Source organism: Rhinoraja longicauda, chromosome 1 (assembly GCF_053455715.1).
Source record: "Rhinoraja longicauda isolate Sanriku21f chromosome 1, sRhiLon1.1, whole genome shotgun sequence".
NCBI lineage: Eukaryota > Metazoa > Chordata > Chondrichthyes > Rajiformes > Arhynchobatidae > Rhinoraja > Rhinoraja longicauda.
Genome location: NC_135953.1, coordinates 75,658,314 through 75,682,312, shown reverse-complemented (window position 1 = coordinate 75,682,312; position 23,999 = coordinate 75,658,314). Strand labels below are relative to the sequence as shown.

General features: G+C 41.1%; 1 protein-coding gene across 2 annotated transcripts in view; it reads left to right on the top strand.

Annotated features, from left to right (window-relative positions):
* The window catches only part of rbpjb (recombination signal binding protein for immunoglobulin kappa J region b), a 92,657-nt gene that overhangs the window by 33,509 nt on the left and 35,149 nt on the right, over nt 1-23,999 (top strand). For both annotated transcript variants that reach the window (XM_078400444.1, XM_078400435.1), the window contains exons 2-4: nt 2,734-2,772; nt 3,191-3,286; nt 18,827-18,992. In XM_078400444.1, the coding sequence (XP_078256570.1) occupies nt 2,734-2,772; nt 3,191-3,286; nt 18,827-18,992 (301 nt within the window). The remainder of the gene's footprint in view (nt 1-2,733; nt 2,773-3,190; nt 3,287-18,826; nt 18,993-23,999) is intronic.

The window sequence follows — 23,999 nt, the reverse complement described above, 5'->3', positions numbered from 1 at the left end:
CAAAGTGGATTGTTTTCCAACAATCCTGTACATTCATGAGCACCATTACAATAGATGGCTTTTTATTGGACATTTATTTAGTTATGGCATGATTCAAACTTGTCTCCAGATGTTCACTCTTATTTTACACATTGCTTGTCTACTACTGTAACATGCCAAGAGTATATTTTACTCTTTGAAGTCCTACAAATCTTGGTTGGGCTAACTGCTCACTTGCAGATCATCTTGGATACCAAGAATGGACTCTAATGCAAACAACCTTTTCTTGGCTCCTCTATTTGGACTCCAACAATTGCAATGAGCCTTTGTCACTACGATTGGGACCATCTGATCAGCTGTTTCTATCGGTTTCCTTCCTTCCTTCTCAAACCAAACTTTAAGATTCAATCTGCCATTCTATCTGTTTGAGGTTGTCTTGTACTCATGAACTGAGCTTATCTTGCCCATGAGTTCTATCCCCTGCTCTTTTGACCCTGCTATAACCAAACTCGATAAGAGGGTGCGTGCAGAAAATAGGAATCAGATGCTGATTTACAAAAAATGACACTGAATGCTGGAGTAACTCTGTGGGTCAGGCAGCATCCCTGGATAGTTTTTGATTCTGAAGAGGGGTCCCGACCTGAAACTTCACCGATCCATGTTCTCCAAGGATGCTACCAAAGACGTGCAGGTATGTAGGTTAATTGGCTGGGTAAAATGTAAAAATTGTCCCTAGTGGGTGTAGGATAGTGTTAATGTACGGGGATCACTGGGCGGCACGGACTTGGAGGGCCGAAAAGGCCTGTTTCCGGCTGTATATATATGATGATATGATGATATGATGACTTCCTGAGTTACTCCAGCATTTGTTTCGGAAAGAACTGCAGATGCTGGTTGAAATCGAAGATAGACACAAAATGCTGGAGTAACTCAGCAGGGCAGGCAGCATCTCTGGAGAGAAGGAATGGGTGACGTTTTTGGTCGAGACCCTTCTTCAGACTGATGTCAGGGGAGTGGGCAGTACAGAGACAAAATGTAGTCATAAACTGTAAGACTTGTCAGAGAAGGGGGAAGGGATGGAGAGAGAGGGAAAGCAAGGGAGTCAGTGGGTTTATAATAGATGTCAGATGACTCCCATAGCTATCTAGACCACAGTTCTCTCCATCCTGCTTCCTGTAAAGACTCCATCTCCTGCTCCCAATTGCTCCGTCTATGCCGCATCTGCGACCAAGATGAGGTGTTCCATACCAGGTCATTGAAGATGTCCTCGTTCTTTAGGAAACGGGTTCCCCACTTCCATTATAGATGAGGCTCTCACTGGGGTATCCTCGATATCCTGCAACCAAATCACTGAATGAATTTAAGAGAGAGTTAGATGGAGCTCTGGGAGCTAGTGGAACCAAGGGATATGGAGAGAAGTTGTGCACAGGTTATTGATTGTGGATGATCAGCCATGATCAGAATGAATGGCGGTGCTGGCTCGAAGGGCCGAATGGCCTCCTGCACCTATTTTCTATGTATCTGCTGTTCCAGGTGTGGACTCCTGCATATCAGCGAGACCAAGCGCAGGCTCGGCGATCACTTCGCTGAACACCTACGCTCAGTCCGCGTAAACCTACCTGATCTCCCGGTTGCTCAACACTTTTAACTCCCCCTCCCATTCCCACACTGATCTTTCTGTCCTGGGCCTCCTCCATTGTCAGAGTGAGGCCCAGCACAAATTGGAGGAACAATACCTCCTATTTTGCTTGGGTAGTTTACACCCCAGCGGTATGAACATTGACTTCTCTAACTTCAAGTAGCAGTTGCTTGCCCTCTCTCTCCCGTCCCCCTTCCCAGTTCTCCGACCAGTCTTACTGTCTCTGACTACATTTTATCTCTGTACCGCCCACTCCCCTGACATCAGTCTGAAGAAGGTCTTGACCCGAAACGTCACCCATTCCTTGTCTTCAGAGATGCTGCCTGTCCCGCTGAGTTACTCCAGCATTTTATCTTTCTCCGGCATTTTGTCCTTCCTAAGAAGATGTGTCCTTTAGTGATTTCCTCCCCTCCATGTCCCCTTCCTCCCCAATGTACTGTAGCATTGACCACACCCAATGAATCCCATAATGATGCCTCATTTTTCCTTGTCATTCATACCGATTCCATCTCCCTCTCTACTGCCTTTGTGAGACTTGGTCAAACTTGCAATTTAACAGAAAATGTTGGAATTACACAGCAGATTAGGCAGCATCAGTAGAAAGAGAGTTTATTTCGGGTCGATGAAAAGACTGCAAACGAGGTGTCTCCTGTAATCATGTGAGTTTTTGACCAAATACCATCCCATCATCAAAACTGGCCTTCTGATTACCAGCCTCACCCCTCAGTTTGTAAACTCTTCTGAGAGGGGCCTTCAAGCATTTTAATAAATAGGTGGTGCTATATTGTTGACATGCTGGGCTGGTATATCTTGCATTACATGCAAAATGGAAATTAAGTCTGCTATTCAAACGCATCATCCTATAGTGTGAGTAAGAAATATTTTTGGTGCTCAGAAATCTTTGTTGCCTTGCGACATTGCCTTGTGGGGGAATTAAGTAGGGCATTGTTGTTAAATTACATGTTTTTAAATTGTTGGTTTCATGTTGATTCCTAAATGAAGAAAAATACATTTAGTTTGGGTAGTTGGTGAATTTGAGGAAATGGGCATTATGAGATTAGGACTTGAAATCTTTTAATACCTGTCATGTATTTTTTTTATTGTTTGCTTTGCAGGAAGTTTGGGGAGCGACCTCAACCCAAACGCCTTACCAGGTAAGATTCCATAATATATGGTGCTTCCTCCTTTGGTTTACAGCCACAAAAATATTGCACGTCTTTCACAGAAATATGTTATCTTATTGCATTAGAAAATGTGAACCTCTAATTAAAACAACTAGATAAAAGCTACAAGAATAAATAAGGTTTGTGAAAGCTGTTGCTTGTCAAATTAGTCTTCAATTGTACACTACTGCATCGCATGGCTAAGATTATTTTCTTTTGTAGCTTCAGTCTTTCAAATAAAATAGGTTTAATTTAAATCTAACCTCTGCCACATTTCTAACCCTTATACTAATCAGCAAACAAATTCTCAGACATCGTATCCAGGCTTTGCAGCTCTGAAAATTGTGTGCTACTTTATCTTGTTCATTGGATTTTATGGTATATACTCTTATCTTATGGTTTTATTTAGGGAAGCAATGAGAAATTACCTTAAGGAGCGTGGTGATCAAACCGTATTAATTCTACACGCCAAGGTTGCACAAAAATCTTATGGAAATGAGAAAAGGTGAGTTTGGTGCATAATATATTTTAATTGTCCAATTGTCACATTTAAAAAGACAAGAAGATTGGATTTATATTTTACTTCAAGCCCTCAAGATATTCTAAAATGCTTTGCAACCATAGGATTGCTGTGCAAATGTACCCACTTTGTATTTAGGCATGCAGTCATTTAGTGCAGTAACTTCCAGAAGCAGTAAATAGGTTCAGAACGCATACCATTCTTTGGTTGCAAAATATTTTCCTAAATTTCTCTCTAATCTTTCTACCAGTTATCTTAAATTTAATTCCCCTGATTGTTGGTGCAAAAGTGAAGGAGATACTTTTGTATAATTTTAAGTATTCTTAAAGGGCTTGACAGTACATTTTGAGTGGTTATTTCTCTTAGCTGAAGACTGTAACAAAGGTATAATTGAATATTTAAGGAGCATTTTTTTCAGCCAGTCATTGAAATTGGCTGGACTAGAAGAATAATGATGCTTTGTCCATTTTAAATCTGTGCTTATGAGTTAATTGGGCATTGCGGTTGTTAATATTATTGAGATAGAATTGAATATTGAAATTCATGTTAGAAGCTTATCTGTACATTAGGGAATGAAGCAGATTTGGAAGCCTCCATGGTCTACTCTTACCTTATGAATCCCTCTTGCCCCAGATGTCTGCAAGCGTATCTACTGTCACTACCCACTTCCATGTTTCTCCCCATAATATTAATTTGTTTGCTAGATTCTTGGTTATCAGCAATAAGGTCACAAATGTTATTAGCATCATGGATATATGGCATGACCAGGACTCCCAATCCTATTAAAACTTCCTACCTGACTATATTTCTATTATCACTGTACCTATCATTGTGGCAGTGTGACTTTTCTCTGAAAATCTCACATAATCCTATTCTTCCGCCTTTATCTTGGCGCACACTGCATAAGTGCACAAAGGAAAATAATACACATTGAGTGGATTATACAAAGAAGAACGAGGCAGGCTCTGACATTCTGATGGTTAAACCATTTCAGGGATTTTGGAGCATTCAAAGTTTTCAGTGAAGAGTTGTTTCATTTAAAATATACAGCTGTCAGCTTTCTCCTTGTAGGCCACAGGTTTCTTTCGACTGCAAAGAGTAAATTCCGAAGGTAATTCTGAAACTATTTTTCCTGTCTGATCTTGCGACATTTTTCCACCATTCTGACTAGTGGAGTTTCGCAGGGATCAGTGCTGGGACTTCTCTTTTTTTTTATGTATGGAAACGGCTTAGATCTAACTATAGATGGTTGGTAAGATTGCAGCAACACCAAAATTGGTGGAGTTGCGGACATTGTGGAGGGCTTTCAAAGTATACCGTGGAATATACATCTGCTACAGAAATGGCAGATGGAGTTTAATCCAAACAAGTGCAAGGTGTTGCACTTTGAATGTAAAGGGAAAGCATACAGTCAAAGGCAAGACCCTTAATGGCATTAATGTACAGAGGGATCTTGGGTTCCAACAACTCCCTGAAAGCGGCAATGCAAATAGATTGAGTGGTAAAGAAGGCATATGGGTTTGCCTTCATCGGTGATTATTAGCGTCTTCAAGTCATGTTGCAGCTTTTTGGAACTTTGGTTAGCCTGCATTTGGAGTATTGTGTGGAGTTTTGGTTGCTCCATTTACAGTAAGGATGTGGAGGCTTTGGAGAGGCAGCAGGAGCGATTTACCAGAATGGTGCCTATGTAAGAGCTTATTACCCATAATCAGATGTTGTATGAAATTGGATTGTTTTCTAAAGTTGAGGGAGATCTGATAGAAGTATGTAAAATTATGAGAGGCACAGATAGGATCATCAGTCACAACTTTTCCCATCATGGAAATGTCATAGTATAGGGTAGAAAGACAAAGTTTCAAGGAAATGTACAGGGATAGCTTTTTTTTTAATAGAGAGTGGTGGATGTCTGGATCACTCTGCCCAGGGTAGTGGTGGAAGCAGATTCAACAGTGGCATTTAAGAGAATGGAATGATATAGATCACATGCAGGCAGGGGAGACTAGTTTAACTTGGCATTATGTTCGGCAGGGAAATTGTGGGCTGAAGGGCCTGTTCCTGTGCTGTGCTGTACTACGTCCAATGTACTTGCTATAGGAGATGAAATAATTAATTTCCCAATCAGTACCCTTATGAACCTTTCAGACCTATCACTTTTGGTGCCAACTGTGACTCTCACCTTATCCCAGTTTCCACCACCATTTCGGTATTCTCTCTGTTCCCCACTTTTTCTTTGAAATGGTTTTTGCATTGAACTGTACATTTGAATTTCTGATGCAGCCTATGATGGTTTGGATATATATTGCTGACTTAATCATTGCTCACTAATCACTAATCACCCTTCATGCAGAACGTTATAATCCCTTTGGGCACAAAATTGAAAGAAGCAGAAGTCCACTGGTTCCTCTCTCCCAGTGTTTTCCTCTTACAACTTTCTACTCGCACCATGCTCCCTGGCCAAACATTTCACAACTTTTCCTTGGTATATTTCCTCCTTCACATTCATCTTATCATTCTCTAGCTGCTGCAGTTGTATCTTAAGCTGGTCCTTAGCATGCAACAAAACCTGGTTAGCACACGATGAAAGCTTTTCAATGTACCTCGGTACACGTGACTCGACTCAACTCAACTGTAAATTTTGTCAAAATCTCAACATGCTTTTCCTACCAATTATTAACCTGTCCTTCCTTGACCTGTGATGCAATTTCTATGAATTTGATATACTTCATTATAGTTAAAATGTACTATTTGGAAGTTGAAATGAGGAATTGCTATGAGCAGAAAATTCATAATAGTGCTCTTTTTACTATAACTATATAGATTGTTTCTGTATTTCTGGTTGGTTGCCCTCACTGTAGTTGGTATAGTCATATGTGTTGGGTGATGTGGTTTTTATAACTGGAAGCAAAACCTGTATTGATATGTGGAAATAATTGTTCATAAGGGCCACCAGCTGGGGGACTTGCTTACTTGGATGATTTCTGAACGAGTTCAGCTGAAGTAGCAAAATGACTTGCAGGCTTAAATAAGGAAGATGACTCATTTCAGATTGCCAAGAATGCACTGAGGATGTGAAAGTAGACACAATTAATGCAGTAACTTACTTAGAATGAGCAAAGTTGGAATATGAAGTGGCAATTGTACTCCATTTAATCTTTGCTACTCTTCTTGTGTCTGCATTGCTGTATTTAGTGGATACATGTTTCCTGAAGTTAGTTTAGTCACACTAGTAGTATTGTGCCCTGCATTTTTTCAAGGTGCAGTAGGACTTCCTTGCTCTTGAATGCATTCACAAATACCAGGATGCTGCATATTAAAAACCCCCCACCTTTTTCCACTAGCCCTGCCAGTTTTAACAAATAATGTATCTCTACTCCCAGATCTCTTTCTTGTACCCATCTTTCTGGTTTATACTGGTTCCTTTTGATTCTTATAACCAAAGTTTAATGCAGCCTCTCAACATTTTATTTTGTCTGCCACCAACCGGCCATTCCAACAACCATTCCATATGTCCTTGATATCTTTTACTATCCTCTTAACAATTCACGACCCTTCCAAGTTTTGTCATATACAGTTTTAGAAATTGTGCCCTCCACACGAGTCATTATACTCAAAAAACCGGTGGTCCTAAATGAGGGCATCCACTTTACATTTCCTACCAGTCCAAAAAATGAATCTTTCATGGTGACTGTTTCATTGTACTTTGCCCATTTTCTATCCAAGTTACTAAATTCAATGGGCTTCAATCACAACTTAGGAAATCCAAATATACTACATCAATCTCAATAACCATCACTTCAAGAAAATAAGCATAATTTACCTTAAACAAATGAATGCCTTCCTTTAATCAATCCATACTTATCCTATTGACAACTAAATCGGTGCTTCATGATTATTTCTCAAACCCTCTTACTCTCACACTTAAATTGACTGATCTATTGTTCTGTTTCTCCCCCCCCCCTCCCCTCCCCAAATTGGTATAATGCCTGCATTTATCTAATCTTCAGGTCCTGAATCAGCAGATTTTCAAGAGATAATAGGCATGGTCTCTGCAATTTCTTCTTTTGCTTCTCAGTAATCAAGAATGCATCCCATCTGGATTCACCCTGATTCATCCACTAAATGCAGCTGTCTTTCTAGTACTCCCTTTCAATTCATTTTTAGTTCATAATTTCATAACAACCTGTAATTCCTTTTACAACCTGTGCACGGAGGCTGTAATGTATACCATCTACAAAATGCTTCGTAGATATTCACTTTGGCTTCTCTAACAGCACCTCCCAAACGCACAACCAAGGATGAGTGCAGATGTGATGGGAATGTCACACACCATCCTGACTTGAAATCCGTAATCGCCATTCGTTCACAGCCACTGGGTCTACATCAATAAATAACATTGTGGAAATACCTTTTCCAGAAGAACTGCAGTGGTTCTAGGAGCCTAATAAGATCAGTTAGGAAGGGCTATAAATACGAGGGTTAACAGTGATGCCCAGAGCCAAGAAATGAACATTTAAAAATTAGTATATCAGTCCATGTCCTCCAGTACTTTGGGTGTTTCCTTTTTACTCGCTGATTAGTTCCAACTCTCGCCTTATAACTTTTTGTGTTTACATCCCTGTAGAATATTTTTGAATTCCATGTTAGATGCACTTGATTTGGTTCAATTTGAATGGTTGCCAAGGAGATATTCCTCAGGAGACGTGGAAAGAAAAAATGGTGCAATTAAAAAAATAATAATCTATGATTGGAGAGAGAATTTTTTTCACCTCTACCAATTGTGGACAATGGGCTTTGTTTAGTTTAGAGAAACAGTGCTGAAACAGGACCTTTGGCCTACCAGGTCCGCACTGACCCCACACATTAGCACTATCCTACACACATTAGGGACAATTTTACATTTATACCAAGCCAATTAACCTACAAACCTGTATGTCTTGAGTGTGGGAGGAAACCGAAGATCTCGGCGAAAAAAGTTTGCTGCCTTGTTACTGCAGTGCTGTGAGCAGTTTGCCACCCAGTACCGTAATACTGGAATACTGCTCCACCCCTGCTCCCGGTCTCTCTCCCTGCCCCTGGTCCCTGCAGCACTGTGAGCTGTTTGCTCCCCCACCTCTCTGGTCCCCACTCCCCAAGGTACTGCAGCACTTTGCCTCTGGAACTGATGCGCTACAATGCTGAGAACTATATTCTGCATTCTGTATATTCCCCCTTGCTCCAGCTATTGCATTTGAGTTTGTCGTGATTGTATTTATGTATAGTATATCTGATCTGTTTGGATAACGTGCAAAACAAAGCTTTTCACTATACCTCAGAATAATAATAAACCTGAACCTACCTAAACCAATCCTGCTGTCACACTTAGGGAATTGAATGAAGGCATTAAAGAAGAAGAGGATTGGTAAAATGATTCCATTAATTGGGACATTGTTGGCCCATATTCCTCTTAACCTCCTAACTGGATGTTTTTAAATATTATTTTACCTGCTTCAACTACTTCATCTAGCAGCACGTTCCAGAAACCCACGTGAAAAAAGTTGCCCCTCGGGATCCTATTACACCTTTCCCATATCACCTTAAACTTATTTCTTCTAGTTCTTGATTCCCCTACATTTGAAAAAGGACTGTATTCACCCTATCTATACCCCTTATCATTTTATACACATCCAAGATCTCCCCTCGGCCTCCAATGCTCCAAGGAAAATGTTTAGCCTGCATGCATGCACTAGAGGACAGATGTACTAGAGGACTAGATGTACTAGAGGACAGAGGATCTAGGGGGATAGAGAAACTGAAAGAAATTTGCATTAGGCGAGAAATAGTATTGGGTAGACTGATGGGACTGAAGGTTGATAAATCCCCAGGGCCTAATGGTCTGCATCCCAGGGTACTCAGGGAAGTGGCTCTAGAAATAGTGGACGCATTGGTGATCATTTTCCAATGTGCAATAGATTCAGGATCAGTTCCTGTGGATTGGAGAATAGCTAATGTTATCCCACTTCTCAAGAAAGGAGAGAGAGAGAAAATGGGGAATTGCAGACCAGTTAGCCTGACATCGGTGGTGGGGAAGATGCTGGAGTCAATTATTAAAGATATAATAACGGTTCATTTGGATAGCAGTAAAAGGATAAGCCCAAGTCAGCATGGATTTATGAAAGGGAAATCATGCTTGACTAATCTTCTGGAATTTTTTGAGGATGTGACAAGTAAAATGGATGAACGGGAGCCAGTGGATATAGTGTATCTAGACTTTCACAAAGCTAAGGTCCCACACGGGAAATTGGTGAGCAAAATTAGAGCATATGGTATTGGGAGTAGGGTGTTGACATGGATAGAGAATTGGTTGGCAAACAGGAAGCAAAGAGTAGGGGTAAACAGGTCCTTTTCAGAATGGCAGGCAGTGGCGAGTGGAGTGCCGCAAGGCTCGGTGTTGGGGCCGCAACTATTTACCATATATATTAGTGATTTGGATGAAGGAATTAGAAATAACGCTAGCAGGTTTGCAGATGACACAAAGCTGAGTGGCAGTGTGAACTGCAAAGAGGATGTTAGGAGGTTGCAGGGTGACCTGGACAGGTTGAGTGAGTGGGCAGATGCAGTATATAATGTAGATAAATGTGAGGTTATCCACTTTGGCGGCAAAAACAAGGAGGCAGATTATTATCTCAATGGTGTCAGGTTAGGTAAGGGGGAAGTGCAATGAATGGCCTCCTCCTGCAACTATTTTCTATGTTTCTATGCATCTACGCTTTACATTGCCTTTGAAAAAAGGGCAACAATCAAGAACCATAAAATACAACATCTTGAAGCACATGCAGCCAAATTTCAAAACTATTCTTTTGCTGTTGTCAGACTACTGAATGGTCCTTTTAAACTAAGGGTGTAGTCCTGATCTCCTAACCTACCTCATTGCGGCCCTTTCACTTTTGTTTTCCTGCACTTTCTTTGTCGCTTTAACCGTGACACTGTAGCACTATATTCTATACTCTGGTTATTCTTAGCATTACCAGTTTTACCTGAATGTCTTGAATGTACTCATGCAAGGAAGGTATGATTTGACTGAATAACGCACAAAATGTAGTTTTTCTCTATATCTCAGTACACACAAAAATAAACCAATACCACATCAACAATTTTAATTGTTCCACTTCTTGCTGCCAAACTTTCAGTTGCAAAGGCCAAAAGATTCTTGAATTGTATTTCTGTGCTATTCTTCCTCTAAAATTCATTCTAAAAGTACCTATACTCAAGTATTTGCCCTATCATCTCTGGCGCAGTGACCTAATTCTTCTCAAATGTCTTTTCATTATTACTTCTATCCATACATCTTAATCACATTTTTATTGAAGAAAAAATTCATGGTGAAACTGGAAGGTAATTTCACCATTCTGTGTTCATTATTTGAATTGTTGTCCAAAGGATTGATAATCGTTTTTCCATGCTAAGTCAAATACATGAGATAGCAGTCACAATTTCATTTTTGATTTTTTTCATAGATTTGTTCTTCTCTCATTTTGACATTGAATCTCGCCTTGTGCATTTCCGTTTTACCATAATTGACATTTGGTGTGGCTATCGTAAAGTTAAAGATCCTACTGTTTGTAGGTGATCTTTTGAACTTTGATGCAAGTGCCATGTTACAGCTTCATAAGTGGTACTTTGTTTTTGGCAGGCCCTATGCGGTACTCTTCAAAGTGACTCAGTTTCTTCTTAATCGCAATTTTTCTGGGAAATTCTGTACCATTATTCTCGACCAAATTAGTGTGATTGTAGACTCAAAATGAGCTTTTGCTTTTTTGAACATTTTTTTCTGCAGGGAATGCTTTTGTTTTCGGTAATATTTGAAGGTGTAGAAATTTACAGACTTTCTGAAGATCTTTGTCAAAAGAAGTTCAAAGTTTTAAGTGGATGAGTAATATCCAAATGCATTTGACGCAAAGACACTACTTATAAAACAACTTGAGGTTAGCTGCTTACTTCATCACGATATTTTTTATTTTAAATCAGCTATTACACAATCCTTAAATCAAATGAGTGGAGAGCAAACAAATTCTTGCTTGCAGGCATGCGCCAATATTGATCAGAGACATGTCAATAAAGTTTAAAAGAAGCTTAAGTAGGCGATGTAAACAGAAATCTTTTATCAGTTTGGGTTGGTGTTACGTGAAGTGAGGTAAATTAAGGTAACAGGATTACCTTTATGTATTTTTTAAATTTACTTTCTTTTATTTTTATTTTTAGTTTGATTCTTCATTAGAATAAAGGTGCTTGATGCTCAGAATAGGATATTTTGCTTTACTGCTGTTCAAAACCAGTTACCTGTCCTGCTGAGTTATTCCAGCATTTTGTGTCTATCTTCAGTGTTTAAAATTAGTGTTTAAAAATTGTCTTTTATTCATTTATATTGATTTATATAAATTTTATTGATTTATGTAATGAACTATTAAAATTGTGCTCTTAGGATTTGCTGATTCATGTAATTAGAACTGATTGATGGTCTCCATGAATTCATTTTGCCATTACATTCACAATTATAAGTGATAGGAGCAGAATTAGGCCATTCGGCCCATCAAGTATATTCCGCCATTCAATCGTGGCTGATCTATCTCTCCCTCCTAACCTAATTCTCCTGCCTTCTTCCCATAACCCCTGACACCCATACTAATCAAGAAAAATTGTGCCCAAAACTGCTCTCAATACAAATGCAACCCGAGCAGCGCCTTATAAAGCCACAGCATTACATCCCTGTTTTTGTATTCTAGCCTTCTTGAAATAAATAGTAGCATTGCGTTTGCCTTCCTTACTACCAATACTTACTACCAATTGGCAGCAAGCAGCAGCAGTAGCAAGCAGCAGCAAGCAGCACCAAGCTGTGTTGCTTGGGAAGTAGTGTGTGGGGATTGTGTGGAGATAGTAAGGAGTAAGACCTGTGTGATCTCCCGGACTAGTTTCGATCGCCTAGCTTGGGGTCGGAGAGGAATTTCCTGGATTTTTTCCCAAATTGGCCTGGGTTTTTTATCCGGTTTTTCGCCTCTCCCAGGAGATCACTCAGTTCTTTTGGGTGGGCGGTTGGAGCGGTTGGAGTAGCGGCCGGGCGGTAGGTTTAGTAACCGAGCGCGGGGCTTTGTTTGGAGAGTATGACTGCCAGGGCAGTTTTTTGTTCTGGGTGTCAGATGTGGGGAATCTGGGAGTCTGATAGTCTTCCAGACATCCACATCTGCGCCAGGTGTGACGTGATGGGGCTCCTAAGGGACCGTATTAGGAACCTGGAGCGGCAGATTGATGACCTCCGTCTGATCAGGGAGAGTGAGGAGGTTATAGATAGGAGTTACAGGGAGGTGGTCACTCCTAGACCACGGGAGGTAGACAAGTGGGTCACTGTTAGGGGGGGCAAGGAACAGAGGCAAGGACTAGGGAGTACCCCGGTGGCTGTACCCCTTGGAAATAAGTACTCCTGTTTAAGTACTGTTGGGGGGGACAGCCTACCTGGGGGCAACGACGGTGCCCGGGCCTCTGGCAAGGAGTCCGGCCCTGTTGCTCAGAAGGGTAGGGAAAGGAAGAGGAGAGCAGTAGTAATAGGGGACTCTATAGTGAGGGGGTCAGATAGGCGTTTCTGTGGACGCAGTCGGGAGACCCGGATGGTGGTTTGCCTCCCTGGTGCCGGTGTCCGGGATGTGTCTGAGCGTGTCCAGGATATCCTGAAAGGGGAGGGAGAGGAGCCAGAGGTCGTGGTACATATAGGTACCAACAATATAGGTAGGATAAGGGAAGAGGTCCTGAAAGGAGAATTCAGGGGGCTAGGAAGAGAGTTAAAAAAAAGGACTTCCAAAGTAATAATCTCAGGCTTACTGCCTGTGCCACGCGATAGTGAGAATAGGAATGGAGTGAGGTGGAGGATAAATACGTGGCTGAGGAACTGGTGCAGGGAGCAGGGTTTCAAGTTTCTGGATCATTGGGACCTCTTCTGGGGGAAGTATGACCTGTACAAAAAGGACGGGTTGCATCTGAACCCGAGGGGAACCAATATCCTGGCGGGGAGATTTGCTAAAATAACTGCGGAGACTTTAAACTAGTACGGTTGGGGGGAGGGACTCAAACACAGATAGCTAATAGGCAGTGTGTGAGGCAGGAGGCAGAAAAGGGAAACACTCAGACCCAATATGTAGGAGAGAAAGAAGGGAAAAGAAATAAACTGAGAATAAGAAATGATGGGTCCCTTAAATGTGTATATTTTAATGCTAGGAGCATTGTAAGAAAGGTGGATGAGCTTAGAGCCTGGATTGACATCTGGAAGTATGATGTTGTGGCGATCAGTGAAACATGGTTGCAGGAGGGTTGCGATTGGCAATTAAATATTCCAGGATTTCATTGTTTCAGATGTGATAGAATCGGAGGGGCAAGAGGTGGGGGTGTTGCATTGCTTGTCAGGGAGGATATCACAGCAGTGCTTTGGCAGGACAGACTAGAAGGCTCGATTAAGGAGGCTGTTTGGGTGGAACTCAGAAATGAGAAAGGTTTAGCAACTCTTATAGGGGTGTATTATAGACCGCCAAATAGGGAACGAGAATTGGAAGAGCAAATATGTAAGGAGATAGCAGATATTAGTAGTAAGCACAGAGTGGTGATTGTGGGTGATTTCAATTTTCCGTATATAGACTGGGAATCACATTCTGTTAAAGGGCTGGATGGTTTGGAGTTTGTAAAATGTGTGCAGGATAGTTTTTTGCAGCAATACGTAGAGGTGCCTACCAGAGAAGGGGCAGTGTTGGACCTCCTGTTAGGAAATGAGATGGGTCAGGTGACGGAGGTATGTGTTGAGGAGCACTTTGGGTCTAGTGATCATAATGCCATTAGTTTCAATATCATTATGGAGAAGGTCAAATCTGGACCAAGGGTTGAGATTTTGGATTGGAGAAAGGCTAATTTTGAGGAGATGAGAAAGGATTTAAAAGGAGTGAAATGGAAATTGTTGTTTTATGAAAAGGATATAATAGAGAAATGGAGGATATTTAAAGGTGAAATTTTGAGAGTACAGAGTCTTTATGTCCCTGTTCGGTGGAAAGGAAAGAATAATAATTTGAAAGAGCCGTGGTTTTCCAGGGAGATTGGACACTTGGTTCGGAAAAAGAGGGAGATATACAATAAATATAAGCGGCAGGGAGTAAATGAGGTTCTTGAGGAATATAAAGAATGTAAAAGGAATCTTAAAAAGGAAATTAGAAAAGCGAAAAAAAGATATGAGGCTGCTTTGGCAAGTAATGTAAAAGTAAACCCCAAGGGGTTCTACAGATATGTCAATAGCAAAAGGATAGTGAGGGATAAAATTGGTCCATTAGAGAGTCAGAGTGGACAGCTATGTGCTGAGCCGGAAGAAATGGGGGAGATATTAAACAATTTCTTTTCTTTGGTATTTACCGAGGAGAAGGATATTGAATTATGTGAGGTAAGCGAAACAAGTAGAGTAGTGATGGAAATTAGGAGGATTAAAGAAGAGGAGGTACGGACACTTTTGAAGAATATAAAAGTGGATAAGTCTCCAGGTCCTGATAGGATATTCCCTAGGACATTGAGGGAAGTTAGTGCAGAAATAGCAGGGGCTATGACGGAAATATTTCAAACGTCATTAGAAACAGGGATGGTGCCGGAAGATTGGCGCATTGCGCATGTTGTGCCTTTGTTTAAAAAAGGTTCTAAAAGTAAACCTAGCAATTATAGACCTATTAGTTTGACGTCTGTGGTGGGAAAATTAATGGAAAAGATACTTAGGGACAATATATATAATTATTTGGATAATCAAGGCCTGATTAGAAACAGTCAACATGGATTTGTGCCTGGAAGGTCATGTTTGACTAATCTTCTTGAATTTTTTGAAGAGGTTACCAGGGAAATTGATAAGGGCAAGGCTGTGGATGTTGTCTATATGGACTTCAGTAAGGCATTTGACAAGGTTCCACATGGAAGGTTGATTAAGAAGGTTAAATCGTTGGGTATTAATAGTGAGGTTGCAAGATGGATTCAACAATGGCTGAATGGGAGATACCAGAGGGTAACGGTTGACAATTGTATGTCAGGTTGGAGGCCAGTGTCTAGTGGAGTGCCCCAAGGATCTGTGTTGGGTCCACTGTTGTTTGTCATTTACATTAATGATCTGGATGATGGTGTGGCAAATTGGATTAGTAAATATGCAGATGATACTAAGATAGGTGGAGTAGTTGATAGTGAGGTAGATTTTCAAAGTCTACAGAGAGACTTGGGCCTTTTGGAAGGGTGGGCTGAAAGATGGCAGATGGAGTTTAATGCTGATAAGTGTGAGGTGCTGCATTTTGGTAGGACAAATCAAAATAGGACGTACAGGGTAAATGGTAGGGAATTGAGGAATGCAGTGGAACAGAGGGATCTGGGAATAACTGTGCATTGTTCCCTGAAGGTGGAATCTCATGTGGATAGGGTGGTGAAGAAGGCGTTTGGTATGCTTGCCTTTATAAATCAGAGCATCGAGTATAGAAGTTGGGATGTAATGTTGAAATTGTACAGGGCATTGGTGAGGCCGAATCTGGAGTATGGTGTGCAGTTCTGGTCGCCAAATTATAGGAAGGATGTCGACAAAATGGAGAGGGTACAGAGGAGATTTACTAGAATGTTGCCTGGGTTTCAGCACTTAGGCTACAGAGAGAGGTTGAACAGGTTGGGTCTTTATTCTTTGGAGCGTAGAAGGTTGAGGGGGGACTTGATAGAGGTTTTTAAAATTTTGAGAGGGACGGACAGAGTTGACGTGGGTAGGCTTTTCCCTTTGAGAGTGGGGAAGATTCCAACAAGGGGACATAGCTTCAGAATTGAGGGACAAAGGTTTAGGGGTAACATGAGGGGGAACTTCTTTACTCAGAGGGTTGTGGCTGTATGGAATGGGCTTCCGGTGGAAGTGGTGGAGGCTGGCTCGATTTTATTATTTAAGAGTAAATTGGATAGGTATATGGATAGGAGGGGATTGGAGGGTTATGGTCTGAGTGCAGGTAGATGAGACTAGGTCAGGGAGAATGGTCGGCGTGGACTGGTAGGGCCGGACAGGCCTGTTTCCATGCTGTAGTTGTTATATGTTAATTCGACTTGCAAATTAACTTTGAGGATCCTGCATCAGCACTCCCAAGTCTCTTTGGAACCTCCAATTTCTGGATTCTCTCCCCATTTAGAAAATAGTCTACGCCATTATACCCACTACCAAAATGCCTGACTCCACACTTTGCTACACTATATTCCATCTTCCACTTCTCTGCCCACTCTTCCAACCTGTCCAAGTCCTTCTGCAAAGTCCGTACTTTCTTTGCACTATCTGCCCCTCCAACGATTTTCGTATCGTCTGCAAACTTGGCCACAAAGCCTTCAATCCCCTCATCCAAATCATTAATATACAATGCGAAGAGCAGAGGTCTCAGCACCGACCCCTGTGGAACTCCCCTAGTCAATGGCAGCCAACCAGAAAAAGTCTCCTTTATTGCCACTCTTTGCCTTCTGCCATCCAGCTTGCTATCCATGCTAATATCTACCCTTTGATACCATGGACTCTGATCTTCCTCAGCAGCCTCACATGTGGCAGTTTATCAAAGGCTTTCTGATATTTGAAATTATGAAGTACTGACAGCCAAAACATAAACAAGCAGCAAGAATATACCAGGACAATTATTTAATGGATGCGTGTTAAGAATAATATTTTTTAAATATACATGTCTAGCTCCTGATTACTCAGTTATCAAGTTAGTTTGGTAAAGCAGGGTGCATTTCTTTAATATTCTATAAGATTTCACTTGTATGAGAGAGTTAAAAATGTTTAATACCAATGACTGTTCGCCAGTAAAATGATACTTTGAAATATAAACAGGTAACACTTAGCAAGTCAGGCAGCATTTGCAAAAAGAAACAATCACTGTCTTAGCTCATTTGTCCTCGCTGGTTGAAATGCAATGAAGATGCCAAACTCTAAAAATAGTATACGTGCGCTTGTCAAAATGGTCTTGAAATGTGTATACTTAGTTAAAAAAAGATAGTCATTTGCTACAGATGCTCTTTAATAACACTAATTGTAATTTATCTAATTTCACGAAAGTAATATAGATCATAGGAAAGGGCAATTGTTGGGAAGTATCATAACCAGGATGGAAATTTTAGTTCAATCATATTGACCCACTTGAATTGAATAAGTTTTGAATGAATGAATGTTTAATGGCCAAGTATGTGCATATACAAGGAATGTGCCTTGGTGCTCCGCTCACAAATGACAACACAAACATGCAGTTAACAATTAAGAATGAAGCCTAACCATATCAAAACAATAAGGATACGACATTATGGTCTGAACATGTAGATGAAGATAAACCAGAGCAAAAAAGGGACTACAGACTTTGGTTATGGAGTAGAACTACTACTCGTGGAAAAAAAGCTGTTTTTATGTCTGACTGTGACTGCTTTGACAGTGCGGAGTCGCCTTCCAGAGGGAAGTGCTTCAAAGATTTTGTGGCCAGGGTGAGAGGGGTCAGAGATGATCTTGCCTGCTCGCTTCCTGGCCCTTGCAGTGTACAGTTCGTCAATGGGGGGAAAGGTTGCAGCCAACAACCTTCTCAGCTGATCGAACAATCCGTTGCAGCCTCCGGATGTCGTGCTTGGTGGCTGAGCCATACCAGACCATGATGGAGAAGGTGAGGACGGACTCAATCATAGCAGTATAGAATTGGACCATCATTGCCTGTGGCAGATTGTGTTTCCTCAGTTGCCGCAGGAAGTACATCCTCTTTTCGGCTTTTTTGACTGTGGAGTCGATGGTGGCCCCCCCATTTAAGGTCTCTGGAGATGATGGTTCCAAGGAACTTTAATGACTCCACAGATGTGACTGTTGTGTTGTGGGGGGAGGGGTGGGGGAGCTCTTCGAAAGTCTACAATTAGTTCCACTGTCTTAAGAGCTTTGAGCTCCAGGTTGTTGCGATGGCACCATGACGCCAGCTGTGTCACTTCCCGTCTGTAGACAGGTTCCTCCCCATCCTGGATCAGTCCAATCAGGCTTGTGTCATCCGCAAACTTGAGGAGCTTGACAGAGGAGTCTGTGGAGGTGCAGTCGTTGGTGTAGAGAGAGTAAAGGAGAGGGGAGAGTACGCAGACTTGCGGTGCTCCTATGCTGAGGATCTGCGGGTCCGAGATGTGCTTTCCCAGTCTCACATGCTGCTTCCTGTCTGTCAGGAAGTTGATGGTCCACTGACAGAGGGGCTCAGGCACAGTCAACTGGCTGGGTCAAACACTAATCTTGGCACTAAAATTATCATTGTGAGCATTACAATGGGGTCGTGTGTCCTGTGTACTTTTTCTTTTCTTGTTGTGTTTTGTGACTGCTGTAATTTCGTTCGGTATTTGTACCGAATGACAATAAAGTTATTCAAGATTCAAGATTAAATTATGGAATGTAGAAAGCGCTAACTTGTGGCATCTAGTGCAAATGCCATTGTCTTCATCAACCCTAAGACATAGATTTTACACATTATTTTGCAGATTCTTCTGTCCTCCTCCATGTGTATATCTAATGGGAAGTGGATGGAAGAAAAAGAAAGATCAAATGGAACGAGATGGATGCAATGAGCAGGAATCACAGCCATGTGCATTTATTGGGATTGGAAATAGTGACCAAGAAATGCAGCAACTTAACTTGGAAGGAAAGGTAAGAATATGTGTTCTTTAGTTGACCAAAGACATTGCTAAACACCAATAATGACCTTGTGCTTCAGGTGCTAATAGAATGTTTTTGTTTGCAATTTTTCTCTAGTTTTAAAAACTAGTTTATATTGTACATTGAAGAAACACTTAATGTGATCAAACTGTCTTCAGTAAAAATTGGGGCAAAATTTATTCAGCAAGGTGGGATGTTATGAATGTTCTTTGATCTGTATCATGTAACTTTAGAAGCAATTCAGTAACAACTAGTTAGAGGATGATTAAAATGTAATTGACATATTGCTAAAACTGCTCCAATTCTTTAAGTGAATTATGTATGAAGGTACTGCAGATGCTGGTTTAAACCAAAGATACACACAAAATGCTGGAATAACTCAGCGAGTCAGGCAGCATCTCTGGAGAGAAGGAATGGGTGACGTTTCGGGTCGAGACCCTTCTTCAGACTGACATCAGTAGGGAGGGAGATAGATAGATAATAGATAGGTTGATTATCGATCTCCCCCCCCCCCCCCCCCCCCAGACGTCACTCTTTAGGTGAATTAAGTTATTTAGAGGTCAATTGAGGAATACAAAGATGAGAATGCGATTCCAGCATGGATTATCTGATCAGAAAGGATTCTAACTTTTATAAAGAGTATTCCAGAATGTTTCAGATGGAGGTATAATTCCAATGGGAGGGAGAAAGGTTACTGTATACAGTAACCCTTTGTTTGACTGGACCCCTTTATAACGGATTTTGGTTATAGCGGATGGACCTGCTGACGCCATCCCGACTCGCATGGCCTTCCCTGCCCTGGCTCGCAAGGTACATCAGCAAGGTCCTCTTACCCATTGTGCAAACTGGTTAGCGCAGCTGTTGTTGTGGTTCACGTTGTAGCCTCTAGGAACAGTGCTGTCTTCAGGCTGCTGGGGCGCACTCGTTCACCGTGGGGTTTCCTCCACTCTCACTAGCTGCCGCTTCTTCTTTGACTTTGTCCGCTCTCCACTTCACTGCTGCCCCCTCCTCCTCCTTAATGCTCTGACCGGTGAAGGGAAACATATCATATGTCTTCTTTACCACTTTTTCTACTTGTTACACCTCACAATAGCCTGATTAAAATATGCCTGCCATTCCTCCTCCCATAACTGTAACTGGTCTATATCTTACTGTATCCTTTGACAGTTTCATTCTCCGCAGGTTCACCAATGTTAGTATAGACAGTAAAGTTACTAACTACCCCACTACAATTTCACCCAAGTCATTGACATAGAGTCACAAACTACAGAGGTCCTGGCACAGATAGCTGCAGAACATTATTGGTCACAGACCACCGGCCAGAATAACACCCTTCTACGTATTCTTTGTCCTCTATGGGTAAAGCACTTCTGAATCCATGCTACCAAGTCACTGTGCACCCTGTGTATCACCATGAGGGACTTTATCAAATGCTTTACTGAAGACTATGTAGACAACTTCCTCTGCCCTACCCTCAAGAATCACCTTCATCACCTCTCCAAAAAACTCAATCAAGCTTTTAAGACATGACCTGCTGCGGAAAGAACGGTGTTGAGTCACTAATTACCCCATTCTTTTCCAAATGCGTGTCACCTTTCATCCTCCTTTTCTTCAGTGAAAATAGCCTATCATAATTCAAGCCCTAAAATCCTGGGGATATCCTTGTGAATCTTCTCTGCACTCTAGGCAGACCAATTTCCCTCCGGGGATTAATAAAGTTTATCGTATCGTAGTTTAATTATAGTCAAATGCAGCCTAACCAATGTTTTGTGCAACTGTGTACACCATTTCAGACAATATCTTCAAATCCAAAAAAACTGAGTGTTCAAAAGACATGGTTTCTCTACTTGCATGCAGAAGTCTTGTGCTACTGAATATATTTTCAATATTTGAAGAAATTGCCTTTTGTGGCATTAGTTGTTGTCTTGCACCAGTGATCTGATTGTTTTTTAAAAAAACTAGTTGATAGACAGGCTTTTCCCTGTCACTTCATAAAATGGTATGTTTTTATTCTCATTGTTGTATTAAAATCTTTTTGAGGAATAAGAGGAAAAGCTAACTATTCGGTGACGAGAATTAGTTTCTGATAATATCAGAAAGTAGAATCTCCGGCATTTACATGGGTTTGCCAAGTGATTCAGACGGCATGGAAATAGTTCATTTTGCCACCATGTCCATATCCACTGTTGAATACCTAAGTGAGCCAAGTATTTAATTATCACTGGGATCGGAATAATGTAATTCTTGATGTAGCTATACAAGCGCAATAAACGCAACAACACAACAAAAAAAACACAATAAATTATCGGATGTACTCGGGGTGACCAGACCATAAGTGCAAGCCAAAATACGAAGTGCAACTTTGTACAAAGTCCACAGTAGTTCATGCAGGACAGGGTTCTGGCTGGGGTTGTGAAGGTTGGTTCAAGAACCTAATGGTTGATGAAAAGAAGCTGTTCTTCACCCTGGGGGTAATGGTTCTCAGCCTTCTGTAACATCTTCCCGACAGCAGCAGTGACATAAGAGAGTGGCTAGAGGAGTGTGAGTCTCTGATGGAGCCTGCTGCTTTGAGGCAGCACTTCCTGCAGATCTCTTGGATGATAGTGGGATCCACACCCTTGATGGATGGTGCAATATCCACCTCTTTCTCCTTCAGTCTTGAACTTTCAAATGAATAAAACAAGGCAATGCAACCTTCTCCACTGTACTCAATCGAGTATTCGGTGACTAATTAGTATTTGATGCTAAATCTCCACAAATTTCTGAGAAAGTACAGGCCCCTCACCTTTTACATGTGCTTGCTTTACATGTTTTTAGAGTAACACACTTGCCTAATTATGAGTTCCAGAATAATGTGCTCAAATTTATGCCTGGCAGCGTATGGCAGTGTAGTTGTTGCAGTGACTGGCATCCAGTTGATACACATGGTTTTTGATTTTCGTGATGGTTTTCAAGCTCTAGACCCCGTATAAAACATGAGGTGCCTGTGGAACTAATGGTGAGCTTTCTTTAATTACATCGATATGTTGGACCTAGTGCAGATCATCATAGAGGTGCATGCGCAGGAACTTGAAGTTGTTGACTCTTTTTACTGTCTTGTTGTTGAAGGCATGTGTGTAAACCCTCAACCTTCCCTTCCATTTAAATATTCCCAATTTTATTTCACACATTCCCATCGACTCTCCTGAATTCCACAACTCCAGGTGCAAAGGACATTTAATAGTGGCTCATTGACCTTTTCTAGGCATGGAGAATATGCAAACTCCACTTTGTTGCATCGGTGATTGGGGTTGAATCTGGGTAGCGGGAGCTGTGAGGCAGTCGGTAGGTATGCTGACTGTGTGCCTCTTTTCTGCCCCTGTCCAGATAAAGTGATGGCAGCAAATTCCCCTATTTTCTCATTCTTGATCTCGATGTCTTGGTACAAAATGGTAGCAATCTCTTTCTCCAGAAGTTGGCAAAAACTTTGTTTTTTCTCATAACATTAAGAATCAAATTAAAAGGCTGACTGCTAACAGGTCTCTTCATCTTTTACAATAGATCATATTTAGCAAATATATGTGCAAAAAAACCCTTCCAATTATACTTTTAAAATACCCAAACGCACAGAACTGTAGGTGCTATTTTTTTTAAAAAGGACACAAAGTGCTATAGTAACTCAGCGGGTCAGGCAGCATCTCTGGAGAACTTGGATAGGTGACGTTTTGGGCCTGGACCCTTCTTCAGACAGATTGTAGTAGAGGAAGGAAATTCGAAGAGATGTGGAGGCTGGATGAAGCCTGGCAAGTGATAGGTGAATACAGGTGAGGAGGGTTTTGATTGGCAGATGGCTGAACAAAGGCCAGAGGTAGGAAGAAGACAATTGGCTGTGAGATAAGGAGAGGAGATGCTCAGAATGTGAAGCCAGAGGAAGGGAAAGTGGTTCAATGGGAAGGGAATGGGTCTTGTGGATTATTCATCTAAATTGGAGAATTCAATGTTCAAGTAAGCTACCCCAGCAGAATATGATGTGCTGTTCCTCCAGTTTACGTGTGGCCTTGCTCTGGCAAAGGAAGCTTCCCAGGACAGATTGGTATGGGAAGGGAAGTTAAAATGGTTAGTGACTGGGAGATCCAATTAGTCTTTGTTCACCAAGAGCAAGTGTTCAGTTAAACGGTTGCCTAGTCTGTGCTTGGTCTTGCATAGACTAATTGTAAAGGAGGCCACGTCGGGTACACTGTATGCAGCAAATTAGGTTCGGGGAGGTGCATGTGAATCTCAGTCCCACCTGAAAATACCTTTCATTTTGCAAATTAATTGTAACTCAATCTTCCTATATTGGAAAACTCATGTTCGCGATTATTTACACAAACAAAATCGTTATCAAAGTTTTCTTTTACATGACATCGTTTTTGATATTGAAATTTTTCATTGATGATTCAAAGTTTGTTTCTAGAATATTGCTGGTTTCAAATATATATAACTGGGAAGCTCATAATTAAATTTTGCAAAGCATTTGTTTGTAATGCAACTTATTTTATGATCTTTTTTCATTTTATTTTTGCAAAGGTGAAACTTGAAGAGAACCCGCTTTAGATTTGAAAGCTTAAATTTATCACTTATTGGCTTTTACAACAATTGTATTATTTGGGTGTGATAAGCAAAATCTATAAATGCTAGGAATTTGGATTAAACAATATTTGACAGACAGAGTACTAATGCTACAGTTCTAACTTTTCATCAGAATTAATTTCTAATGGTTTCTTTAAGGCTAGAATTAGCTGATTTTTTAAAATTGTTTTGTGTATGATATCTGTCATTTTTGCATCAGAATGCAGTATCATTCTGAATAAGCATAACAAAATCTGTATATGTTGTTGGGGGTAAGAAAGGAAGAGGAATTTGTCTTTACAAATTGTGGGAATGGGGGAAAATGGTTATAAATTTTATGTTAATTGAACAGCCAGGGACACCCGATAGTTATGACACACTCCTATGGTATTAAGGCAAACCAATTCC